The 12,358-nt window shown below is 47.2% G+C and overlaps 2 protein-coding genes across 2 annotated transcripts; both read right to left on the bottom strand.

The window, feature by feature from the left end:
- Window positions 1-3,451: 3,451 nt before the first annotated feature.
- LOC148525645 (uncharacterized) lies at window positions 3,452-4,792 on the bottom strand. The gene is made up of 2 exons (XM_088470718.1): window positions 4,046-4,792; window positions 3,452-3,967 (listed from the first exon to the last, which is right to left on the bottom strand). Exons 1-2 carry the CDS (start codon window positions 4,790-4,792, stop codon window positions 3,452-3,454), a joined length of 1,263 nt encoding a protein of 420 aa, XP_088326844.1.
- Window positions 4,793-5,766: 974 nt separating this feature from the next.
- Window positions 5,767-7,107, bottom strand: LOC148525644 (uncharacterized). The gene is made up of 2 exons (XM_088470717.1): window positions 6,361-7,107; window positions 5,767-6,282 (listed from the first exon to the last, which is right to left on the bottom strand). The coding sequence occupies exons 1-2, from the start codon at window positions 7,105-7,107 to the stop codon at window positions 5,767-5,769; spliced, it is 1,263 nt and encodes a 420-aa protein (XP_088326843.1).
- Between the last annotated feature and the right edge of the window lie 5,251 nt (window positions 7,108-12,358).

The raw sequence follows: 12,358 nt of genomic DNA, 5'->3' as shown, positions 1-12,358 counted from the left end.
CATAGTCTTGAAAATGGTCAGAAGGTTGACCGAAACATCGACTGGTAACAATATCTTGCTGACGTTGATGTTCTAAATCAATACCGCTTTTTTGGCATCACTGGACTTTATATTGTGTATACAGGGCTGCCATCAGAAATTGTGGGTCCCGGGACTGACAAAATAGGCAGGGCTCCCCCAGCCAAATTATATAGAGCACATCTAGAAAATGGAGGCATATTAGAAATAGCTGGGGTCAGTGGAGCCGACCATCTTACAGTAGTCATTTCAATCAGCAAACCCTACTTCAATAAACACCTCACAGCACACACACCCCCTTCAGTAATCACCTCACAGCACCCCTCCTTCAGTAATCTCCGCAGCAAGTCCCCCCTTCAAATATCACACCACAGCTGCCTCCCTCCTTCAATAATCATGAGGCTCAACCCCCCTTCCCCAGCAAACCTACGTTCTTAACTTTAGCAATGGTCTGTGGTCTTCGGTTCTGTCCTGAGCCGGGAGCTTTCTCCCCTGCAATGGCTGGCACTCACCTGCTGATAACACTAAGAGGAGCTCAGCTCAGGCAATCGGAGCCGCCCAGGGAGCATCCTCTCTGCCTGCCTCCCACAGCCAGCCATGAATACGACGGCGGCGGGTAGAAGAGAGCTGGGCAGCCTCGCTGCAGCACGCTGGTAGGAGCGGCAGGCCCCCAGCCGGGCCTGTCTGTGACAGACAGTACTCATCTTATTGTGGCAGGGGGGAAAAGTAGCTGGCAGTCGGTAGCATCGGGTGGGCCCCCCGAGTGTCCAGACCCATGATGGCGGTACTGCGTGTACAGTATGTATATATATTGTGGCAGTATCACCACAGGTGGTGCTGGTGAGCAGCAGATTCTGTGTGGGGCAGGACAGATCCGCCCACACAGAGTAGAAAAGCATTGTGGGAAGATGTGTTGTGCCTTGTGGAGAGAGCTCAGGTGTGGGCTGATGAGGAGGCAGACCAGTCAGGCTGCTGTTGGAAACAGTCTACGTGGGACTGTGGCAGCCAGAGAGCCCAGTGAAGCTAAGCGAGCCATTGGGGGCCAGGAGGCCTGTGTCTGGACCTTGCAGGAGGCAAGGGGGGGGACCACAAAATTCTCAGACGGTGCGACATTGAAGCTGGGCTGCAGGCTGAGGAAGCCAGGGCTTACTATATACCTGAAGGATACAGGGAAGGCACAGAGACTGTGTTTGTATAGCTGTGGCAGCCAAGCCAGGCTGGAGCCAGCGATAGACCTGCAGAGAAGCAGGCTGAGACTTTATTGGCAGATTAGCTGCACCCTTATAGACAGGGTTCAAGAAGTGAGTTAGACGCCCTATATAGGGGCTAGGTTGTTTATTATTTTCTGTTTGTTTCCTGACTTTCCATGCTGGAAAGTAAAGCACCATTTATTTACTTGAAAGCTGTGTGTGGACCCTCATTAAGCACCCAATCACTGCACCACTGACACCAATCTAACCAGCTAATAACCCCCAAGATATCACAATATATATATATATATATATATATATATATATATATATTATGTGTTTGTATGTAAAACACATACAGTCAGGTGCATAAATATTGGGACATTGACAGAATTTTCATATTTTGGCCTCTATTCACCACCACAATGGCTTTGAAATGAAACAAACAAGATGTGCTTTAACTGCAAACTTTCCGATTTAATTTGAGGGTAATTACATCCAAATCAGGTGAACAGTATAGGAATTACAACGGTTTCTATATGTGCCTCCCACTTTTTAAGGGGCCAAAAGTAATGGGACTATCAACTCAAAAGCTATTTCATGGACAGGTGTGGGCTATTCCCTCGTTATTTCATTATCAATTAAGCAGGTAAAAGGTCTGGAGTTGATTCTAGGTGTGACATTTGAATTTGGAATCAGTTGCTGTTGACTCTCAATATGAGATCCAAAGAGCTGTCACTATCAGTGAAGCAAGCCATCATTAGGCTGAAAAATCAAAACAAACCCATCAGAGAGATGGCAAAAACATTAGGTGTGGCCAAATCAACTGTTTGGAACATTCTTAAAAAGAAGAATGCACCGGAAAGCTCAGCAACACCAAAAGACCCGGAAGACCACGGAAAACAACTGTGGTGGATGACAGAAGAATTATTTCCCTGGTGAAGAAAAACCCCTTCACAACAGTTGGCCAAATCAAGAACACTCTCCAGGAGGTAGGTGTATATGTGTCAAAGTCATCAATCAAGAGAAGACTTCACAAGAGTGAATATAGAGGGTTCACCACAAAGATGTAAACCATTGGTGAGTCACAAAAACAGGAAGACCAGATTAGAGTTTGCCAAACAACATCTAAAAAAGCCATTACAGTTCTGGAACAACATCCTATGGACAGATGAGACGAAGATCAACTTGTACCAGAGTGATGGGAAGAGAAGAGTATGGAGAATTAAAGGAACTGCTCATGATCCAAAACATACCACCTCATCAGTGAAGCATGGTGGTGGTAGTGTCATTGTAACACCCCCAATTTGATGGGATGTCAGTGAGTGGACTGTACCTGCTGTTCTTCTGGAACCTGCTTGGGCATGGATCAGTGCAGTTCCTCTTTCAGGCTCCTCCTATCACAGCAGAGAGACAGGAGATCCCCCAGAATCCAGCACAGTAATTACACACTTTGAGAGTGACGTTAGTTTCATTGTGCAGGAGCACTTTGTCACACTGGTAGTGAATACGTTTGAACATGCGAGAATCATTTAATAACCATTACTTGAGAGAATGTTCAAGAGATACCATGTTGGCAATTTAACTTGTGAAATTTCAACTACACAGAGTGGTAATGGGTATCTCCATGTACAATAGGGGACCAATGCTATATCATCACTGAGTGCTGTCTTGGAACAAAGCAGAGTGCTGGGGTTCAGATCTCACCACAGAAACTTCTTATTACAGATGGCTTGGCTGGAGCTGTCTGGGCTGTCTATCACAGGCTGGGACTCACTGTGCCTCTCTCCTGGCTTACCCCAGGTACTGGCAGTGCAGCTCCTCGGTCTGTCCCTTTGCAAGGTGTCCCAGCTCAAAGCCTCCTCACTCAGCTGTTGATAACTACAGACCACATTCCTGCAGCTCTCTCACACTGCCATTTTCCTGCTGCTTCCAGCCTCTATCACCTAGTTTCACTTTCAGCTCTGCACTGAGCACACACTGCCCGGTCTCCTGGGTCCTAGAGCCTCTGCTTACTGCACTTCCAGAACATTCCCCAGCACAGGGCAGCATATAAAAGTTCAAGAATTTGGGGGTCCTTATGGGGTATCACATACACCCCTGCTAAAATCTTGCATGTCCTCACGCAGTAAATGAACTTGCAAAGTCCAGCAAAGAACAGTCTCTTGTACATTACTGCATGATTACCCACATAAAATGTATTGAGATTATGTAAAGACAGATATGGACATGCATACAGTAACCTAACATCGTAAGGGCAATACACCTTTGTTGCATTTTCTAGACCTACATATAGCCTGCTGCAACATGAAAGTGAACTCCTCACCGCTTATAGTGGTGTACTCACTATCTGGGCCATGTTTCTCTGGGTAAAGATATGTCACAACCTTTTTAGCTACACTAGGGGTTTCTACAGGGACATTAGATTCAGACTGTGACATAACCAAATCTGGGCTATTGGGTTTAAGGGGCCTCAATCCCTCTGCTGTTGCCATGTACATCACTTCTTCAGTGTCCCTTTTCTGGTCAGTGGTACTTGAATCTGCTCGACTGGGGTCAGCCGTACTGAAATCAGTACATTCCACTTTCAGTCTGCTCTCACGTACTGGCTCTGGAGGGGGTTGCGGCCTAACTACATCCTGCAGGCTCGGTTGCACCATTTCACTAGGTTCCTTCACGTCCTGTTCATCTGTTTGTCTCAAGTATTCACTCTGCACTGGGACGTTGGGTTCTTGCTGTCTGTGTTCAGCTGGTATCATCTGGTGATATGGTAGGTGCCGACACCTCCGGTAAGACTGTGGAGGATCATTGTTCCGTCTATCAGTTGCACTTTCAACTGCTCTTGTCCTTTCTCCACCATCGCTGTATTGATCATGTTGCTGAGTATTACTTAGAGTATCTCCATGACATGAATAGTGCCAATGTTGCTTGCGATCTGTTGCAAATTTGCTGCCTCGTACTGGAACACCACCTGGACCAGTGACGTTAACGGCTTTTATGCCTTTCTTTCCATTCGCCAATTCAAACTCTACCATTTCGCCACCTCTCAGGCTTCGGAAACACTTTTCAAGGATGGTCTTCTTAATGGCTGTATAATGTACATATACTCTTCTTTTGGTGTCTGTTCTTTTTATGAATCCGTAACCACGTGGTACGCTGAACCACACGACATCACCCAAAAGTCTTCTTGGGCTTATTCGTTTATCGTCAATGGCATACGATACATTAGACACTGTAGCTTGGTCCTGTCTTAATGCCATTGGACCTACATTTCTTCTTGAGGGCTGTCGACAGTTCCACTCAATGTGACCGCTTCGTTTGCATCGTCGACATATAGGTCTCCCTCGAGTGTCGAATTGATTAATTATTCGTCTTCCGGTCTCTCGGGAAACATCCCATCTGGGTTGGTTTTGCACTCTGCGGTCTGGATGCCACTCTTCACGTCTGGTTACAGCCCGTTTCTGTCTAAGGTCTCTTATCTCCTTTCTCATCTCTGTGAGCCACTGGTTGAGTCCTGCAACCCTGTCAATCATTTCCCTGATCCTGTTGTCGTCTGCAGCTGGGTTGCCTTCTCGCAGTTCCATGGTCGATCCTGTTCGTAGATGCCAAAATGTAACACCCCCAATTTGATGGGATGTCAGTGAGTGGACTGTACCTGCTGTTCTTCTGGAACCTGCTTGGGCATGGATCAGTGCAGTTCCTCTTTCAGGCTCCTCCTATCACAGCAGAGAGACAGATTCCCCCAGAATCCAGCACAGTAATTACACACTTTGAGAGTGACGTTAGTTTTATTGTGCAGGAGCACTTTGTCACACTGGTAGTGAATACGTTTGAACATGCGAGAATCATTTAATAACTATTACTTGAGAGAATGTTCAAGAGATACCATGTTGGCAATTTAACTTGTGAAATTTTAACTACACAGAGTGGTAATGGGTATCTCCATGTACAATAGGGGACCAATGCTATATCATCACTGAGTGCTGTCTTGGAACAAAGCAGAGTGCTGGGGTTCAGATCTCACCACAGAAACTTCTTATTACAGATGGCTTGGCTGGAGCTGTCTGGGCTGTCTATCACAGGCTGGGACTCACTGTGCCTCTCTCCTGGCTTACCCCAGGTACTGGCAGTGCAGCTCCTCGGTCTGTCCCTTTGCAAGGTGTCCCAGCTCAAAGCCTCCTCACTCAGCTGTTGATAACTACAGACCACGTTCCTGCAGCTCTCACACTGCCATTTTCCTGCTGCTTCCAGCCTCTATCACCTAGTTTCACTTTCAGCTCTGCACTGAGCACACACTGCCCGGTCTCCTGGGTCCTAGAGCCTCTGCTTACTGCACTTCCAGAACATTCCCCAGCACAGGGCAGCATATAAAAGTTCAAGAATTTAGGGGTCCTTATGGGGTATCACATACACCCCTGCTAAAATCTTGCGTGTCCTCACGCAGTAAACGAACTTGCAAAGTCCAGCAAAGAACAGTCTCTTGTACATTACTGCATGATTACCCACATAAAATGTATTGAGATTATGTAAAGACAGATATGGACATGCATACAGTAACCTAACATCGTAAGGGCAATACACCTTTGTTGCATTTTCTAGACCTACATATAGCCTGCTGCAACATGAAAGTGAACTCCTCACCGCTTATAGTGGTGTACTCACTATCTGGGCCATGTTTCTCTGGGTAAAGATATGTCACAACCTCTTTAGCTACACTAGGGGTTTCTACAGGGACATTAGATTCAGACTGTGACATAACCAAATCTGGGCTATTGGGTTTAAGGGGCCTCAATCCCTCTGCTGTTGCCATGTACATCACTTCTTCAGTGTCCCTTTTCTGGTCAATGGTACTTGAATCTGCTCGACTGGGGTCAGCCGTACTGAAATCGGTACATTCCACTTTCAGTCTGCTCTCACGTACTGGCTCTGGAGGGGGTTGCGGCCTAACTACATCCTGCAGGCTCGGTTGCACCATTTCACTAGGTTCCTTCACGTCCTGTTCATCTGTTTGTCTCAAGTATTCACTCTGCACTGGGACGTTGGGTTCTTGCTGTCTGTGTTCAGCTGGTATCATCTGGTGATATGGTAGGTGCCGACACCTCCGGTAAGACTGTGGAGGATCATCGTTCCATCTATCAGTTGCACTTTCAACTGCTCTTGTCCTTTCTCCACCATCGCTGTATTGATCATGTTGCTGAGTATTACTTAGAGTATCTCCATGACATGAATAGTGCCAATGTTGCTTGCGATCTGTTGCAAATTTGCTGCCTCGTACTGGAACACCACCTGGACCAGTGACTTTAACGGCTTTTATGCCTTTCTTTCCATTCGCCAATTCAAACTCTACCATTTCGCCACTTCTCAGGCTTCGGAAACACTTTTCAAGGATGGTCTTCTTAATGGCTGTATAATGTACATATACTCTTCTTTTGGTGTCTGTTCTTTTTATGAATCCGTAACCACGTGGTACGCTGAACCACACGACATCACCCAAAAGTCTTCTTGGGCTTATTCGCTTATCGTCAATGGCATACGATACATTAGACACTGTAGCTTGGTCCTGTCTTACTGCAATTGGACCTACATTTCTTCTTGAGGGCTGTCGACAGTTCCACTCAATGTGACCGCTTCGTTTGCATCGTCGACATATAGGTCTCCCTCGAGTGTCGAATTGATTAATTATTCGTCTTCCGGTCTCTCGGGAAACATCCCATCTGGGTTGGTTTTGCACTCTGCGGTCTGGATGCCACTCCTCACATCTGGTTACAGCCCGTTTCTGTCTAAGGTCTCTTATCTCCTTTCTCATCTCTGTGAGCCACTGGTTGAGTCCTGCAACCCTGTCAATCATTTCCCTGATCCTGTTGTCGTCTGCAGCTGGGTTGCCTTCTCGCAGTTCCATGGTCGATCCTGTTCGTAGACGCCAAAGTGTAACACCCCCAATTTGATGGGATGTCAGTGAGTGGACTGTACCTGCTGTTCTTCTGGAACCTGCTTGGGCATGGATCAGTGCAGTTCCTCTTTCAGGCTCCTCCTATCACAGCAGAGAGACAGGAGATCCCCCTGAATCCAGCACAGTAATTACACACTTTGAGAGTGACGTTAGTTTTATTGTGCAGGAGCACTTTGTCACACTGGTAGTGAATACGTTTAAACATGCGACAATCATTTAATAACCATTACTTGAGAGAATGTTCAAGAGATATCATGTTGGCAATTTAACTTGTGAAATTTCAACTACACAGAGTGGTAATGGGTATCTCCATGTACAATAGGGGACCAATGCTATATCATCACTGAGTGCTGTCTTGGAACAAAGCAGAGTGCTGGGGTTCAGATCTCACCACAGAAACTTCTTATTACAGATGGCTTGGCTGGAGCTGTCTGGGCTGTCTATCACAGGCTGGGACTCACTGTGCCTCTCTCCTGGCTTACCCCAGGTACTGGCAGTGCAGCTCCTCGGTCTGTCCCTTTGCAAGGTGTCCCAGCTCAAAGCCTCCTCACTCAGCTGTTGATAACTACAGACCACGTTCCTGCAGCTCTCTCACACTGCCATTTTCCTGCTGCTTCCAGCCTCTATCACCTAGTTTCACTTTCAGCTCTGCACTGAGCACACACTGCCCGGTCTCCTGGGTCCTAGAGCCTCTGCTTACTGCACTTCCAGAACATTCCCCAGCACAGGGCAGCATATAAAAGTTCAAGAATTTGGGGGTCCTTATGGGGTATTACATCATGGTGTGGGCATGTATGGCTGCCAATGGAACTGGTTCCCTTGTATTTATTGATGATGTGTCTGCTGACAAAAGCAGCAGAATGAATTCTGAAGTGTTTCGGGCAACATTATATGCTCATATTCAGTCAAATGCTTCAGAACTCATTGGACGGCGCTTCACAGTGCAGATGGGTAATGACCCAAAGCATACTGCAAAAGCAACCAAAGAGTTTTTTAAGGCTAAAAAGTGGAATGTTATGCAATGGCCAAGTCAATCCCCTGACCTGAATCCGATTGAGCATGCATTTCACTTGATGAAGACAAAACTGAAGGGAAAATGCCCCAAGAACAAGCAGGAACTGAAGACATTTGCAGTAGAGGCCTGGCAGAGCATCATCAGGGATGAAACCCAGCGTCTGGTGATGTCTGTACGTTCCAGACTTCAGGCTGTAATTGCCTGCAAAGGATTTGCAACAAAGTATTAAAAAGTGAAAGTTAGATTTAGGATTGTTTAGTTTGTCCCATTACTTTTGGCCCCTTAAAAAGTGGGAGGCACATATAGAAACCGTTGTAATTCCTACACTGTTCACCTAATTTGGATGTAATTACCCTCAAATTAAATCTGAAAGTCTGCAGTTAAAGCACATCTTGTTTGTTTCATTTCAAAGCCATTGTGGTGGTGAATAGAGGCCAAAATATGAAAATTCTGTCAATGTCCCAATATTTATGCACCTGACTGTAGTCCCCATTCCCTTTGCATACAACCAATCTCCATTACAGACATGCCACTTTCTCTGGTCCTCATCATGTCCCTCCATAACCCCTTTCTATCCCCACATCACCTTACTCAATCCCTTTATTCATTTTACTTTTCTCTCCTTACCCTAAAGCACCCTCAGTGCCTGATTCAGGGCCGCTCGTAAGCGGCCGCTCGTTCGCTCCGAGCGATGTTCGCACAACTGCGCATGCGTATGGGTTGTAATAGGCATGCGCGAACCAGTCATTGTGGTCGGAAATTGTGTGCTCGCAAAATAGTGAATGCCTGCTAATTTAAGTGACAGAATGAGGTGTTTGTGGGTGGTAACAGGGGAAGGTGCTTGAAAACGGGGAGTGGAGATCCGAATGCAGGCGTGCCAAGCGGTCAAAACGGGCGTTTTAAGGGTGTGCATAATTAACAAATTAGCGTCATCGACCACGTCACTTGGTTGTCTTTTAGCCTGAACTGCTCGCATGATTGCGGTAGGAAAATCCTACCACAAGCACTGCGAGCAGTTCATACGCCTTTCGATGTACTCGATTAATCTAATAAATAGCGGAGATGACGTAGGATGTGAGCGGCCAGGGGGCGTTTTTTAAAAAATAGCGAGCGCATGTTTCATTCGCTCGTTCAGACATAGAGGCGTCAACAGACCGCAAAGAGCGAGCGCTCTATTTAAATATCCGCCCCCTTTTTCTGAACGAGCGAGCGCAAATAGCGTCCGGCTCTGAATCAGGCCCTCAGTTCCCTTCTCTATCTTCAACTCAGATGGATTGTAAGTGTCTGGCGACACTGTGGGGCTAGTCAGATGGATCTTTGCCAGACCCGTCTATGAGCAGGATGCACCATTGCGTTTTTTGAGGTCAAACCTCTGAAAATGACATATTAGGAGGTTTGGCCGCTTACCGCATATGCACCAAGCTCCGGAATGCGATACAATCCAGGGCTTGGATGTGGTGGGCAACGCCATCTTTCCCCTTTTCAGTTGTTAACCAATAAGAATGCACCTCTATCTTGCTCTCACTTTCCCTTTTCCAATTCATAGGTGCATTATATTTGCACAGTCACCCTTATCCTCCTGCATTACTTTATGGGATTGGACACCACAACCCTAGTTGTTGAGGGTGATCAACAGTAGTATTAATGAGGAGAGGGTGTTTTTATTTAAATTTGTGCTCCAGTATTGGTATTTACCATGCATTTCTTTGTTATTCCCTGATTTAATAATTTTCCAAAACAATGTTGTTTATGTATGTTTATCGTCCTCTTTTGCATCCCTGCAGCCTGCATAATGAGAATTGGGCCTTATTATCCCCCTGTCCTGCATGGATGACTGTCACACAGAACGGTGAGTTTCTGGCATAGTTGAATAATAATTATCTTACACATTAATTTTTACCTAGACTCTCTATAGTTGTTACCTTCTCACTGGGCTACCAAATGACCATGGGAGAGATGTAGCAAGCCTTGGGGCTCTATTTATTAACATTATGTTGACTAAAATAAAGTGAAAAAGGGTGTTTTCACACCCTTTTCACATTATTTTAGTATCACCTATAGTTATTACAGGGCAATTGGAGTAGAATTCGTAAAATTCTACTCCAACCCCTAAGTATCACTTATTTTTTAGTAAAGCAGATCGCATTTCCCATAGCTGTAATGGGAAATGTGATCTGGCCAGAGTTACTAAAAATAAAATGTGAAAAAATACTGAGGAAAGCCCTGTGATAATAACGCCACCTGGAGGTGGCGTTATCCAGGGTCTCCCCCGGTTACTGGACTCCTGACCTGCTCTAACGGGGAGAGCAGAGCCGGGAGTCGGTCCCTGTAATCAGCTGTGTGGTCTAAACCAGGGCCGTTTCTAGGGGCAGGCGACCAGTGCAATCGCACGGGGCGTGCTGCCTCCTACCCCTGCTGTAGAAACAGCATGTTAACTGCCGGGCGCCCGCTGAGATTCAGTTACCAGCGGGCGCCCGGCAGAGCAGCTGGAGACGGAGATGGAGACGGAGGCTCCTGCTTCCGGCTTCCGGCTCCCACAATGTGCACTATGGGAGGACGTCATGACGTCTTTCCCATAGTGCAGAGAGAGGAGCAGCCGAGAGCGGGGCTGAAGGTAAGTGTTACTGGGTTTTGTTTTTTTTTTGTGTGCAGGCAGCCTGGACAATACTTGGGGGGAGGCACTACTACTGGGGGCACTTCTGCTGGGGGAGCCACCACTACTGGGGGCACCTGGGCACAGCTACTAGGGACATTACTCTGGGGGCACTTCTACTGGGGGAGACACCACTACTGGGGGCACCCGGGCACTACTACTGGGGACATTACTCAGGGGGCACTTCTACTGGGGTTATTGCTTAGGAGGCACCACTACTGGGTGCATTACTCAGGGGCCAGGGGCACTTCTACTGGGGGCACTACTACTTGGGGCTTTTCTACTTGGGCCACTACTACAAAGGGAGCATTACTATTGGGGGCACTAATACAGGGGCATTAATACTGGGGAATTTATAAAGGGGACACTACTACAGGGGGCAATACAACTGGGGACACTACTACTGGGGCACTACAACAGGGACCATTACTATTGGGGGCATTACTGATGGGGGCATGACTACAGGGGACACGACTACAGGGGGCACTACTAATGGGGGCTCTGCATAAGGGGCATAAATACAGGGGACACTGCATATGGGGACAACTACAGGGGGCACTGCATAATGGGCACTTTTGCCTGAGAGCCAGTGGGGGGGAAGCCTAAGACCTGTCGGGATGGAATGGCAAGGGAGGGGGCTGGAATGAAGTGTATTATGTGAATCATGTTTTTTCAATGTGTTTTATGTGGTTCTGGATTTAATAATGTATTTGAGGTGGATGTGGTTTTAAAACGTAGTTTATGTGCCTCTGGCTTTTCCAATATATTTTATGTGGAAGTGGTTTGTTGCAGTGTATTTTATGTGGATCTGGCTGGGCTCGCTCCCAACGCGACTAAAACTGGGTGTGATGCAAGGTCATACTTCTGCAAATGTCACACCACAGGCATGCACACAGAAATGCGGCGTGGGCTTGTGACAGCTAGGCCACACCCCATTTTTTGAGCGCGCGCCTCAGGCGCGCGCATGCTGTTTATCTTTTGTTTAGCTACATATATTTTTCAGCGCTTTGCCTCTGACAGGTTAGACACCCCTGTACTCAGTAGTCACGGTGGCTGTCATTCTGTGGTCTTTCTAGATCACGCTCCCTTACTGTGATACCACACCCCCTCACGATGACGCCACGCCCACTCCACAATATTACTGCTTCGAGGGGGGGGGCGCATTTTGACTGCTCGCACTGGGAGCCTCAGACCCTAGAAACTGCCCTGGTCTAAACAGACCGCAAGCTGATTACTGTAAAAAAAAGAAAAAAAAATAGTAAAAAAAAAATGTACTTACCTGACTCCAGGGACAGGTGATCGGGCCTCCGGTGATGTCTCCCCTTCGATCAGCTGGTCTCCCATAGTGCACTGCTGCACGGTCATCAGGTGATCGGGCCCCAGTGCAGTATGGGAGATCATCTGACCGGAGGAATGGAGAACATCATCGGAGTCCCGGAGCATGCAGGTTGCAGGTAAGTGTAATTAAGGGAGATGCGGGTCGTGGGGGGGGGTCGCAGGGGGTCCGCGATCACGGGGGCGGGGCTTAGCGC

The sequence above is a fragment of the Taudactylus pleione genome, unplaced genomic scaffold (genome assembly GCF_031769625.1).
Source record: "Taudactylus pleione unplaced genomic scaffold, aTauple2 ptg000102l, whole genome shotgun sequence".
Classification (NCBI taxonomy): domain Eukaryota; kingdom Metazoa; phylum Chordata; class Amphibia; order Anura; family Myobatrachidae; genus Taudactylus; species Taudactylus pleione.
The sequence above is the reverse complement of the archived record's forward strand: the minus strand, read 5'-3'. Positions and strand labels throughout refer to the sequence as shown.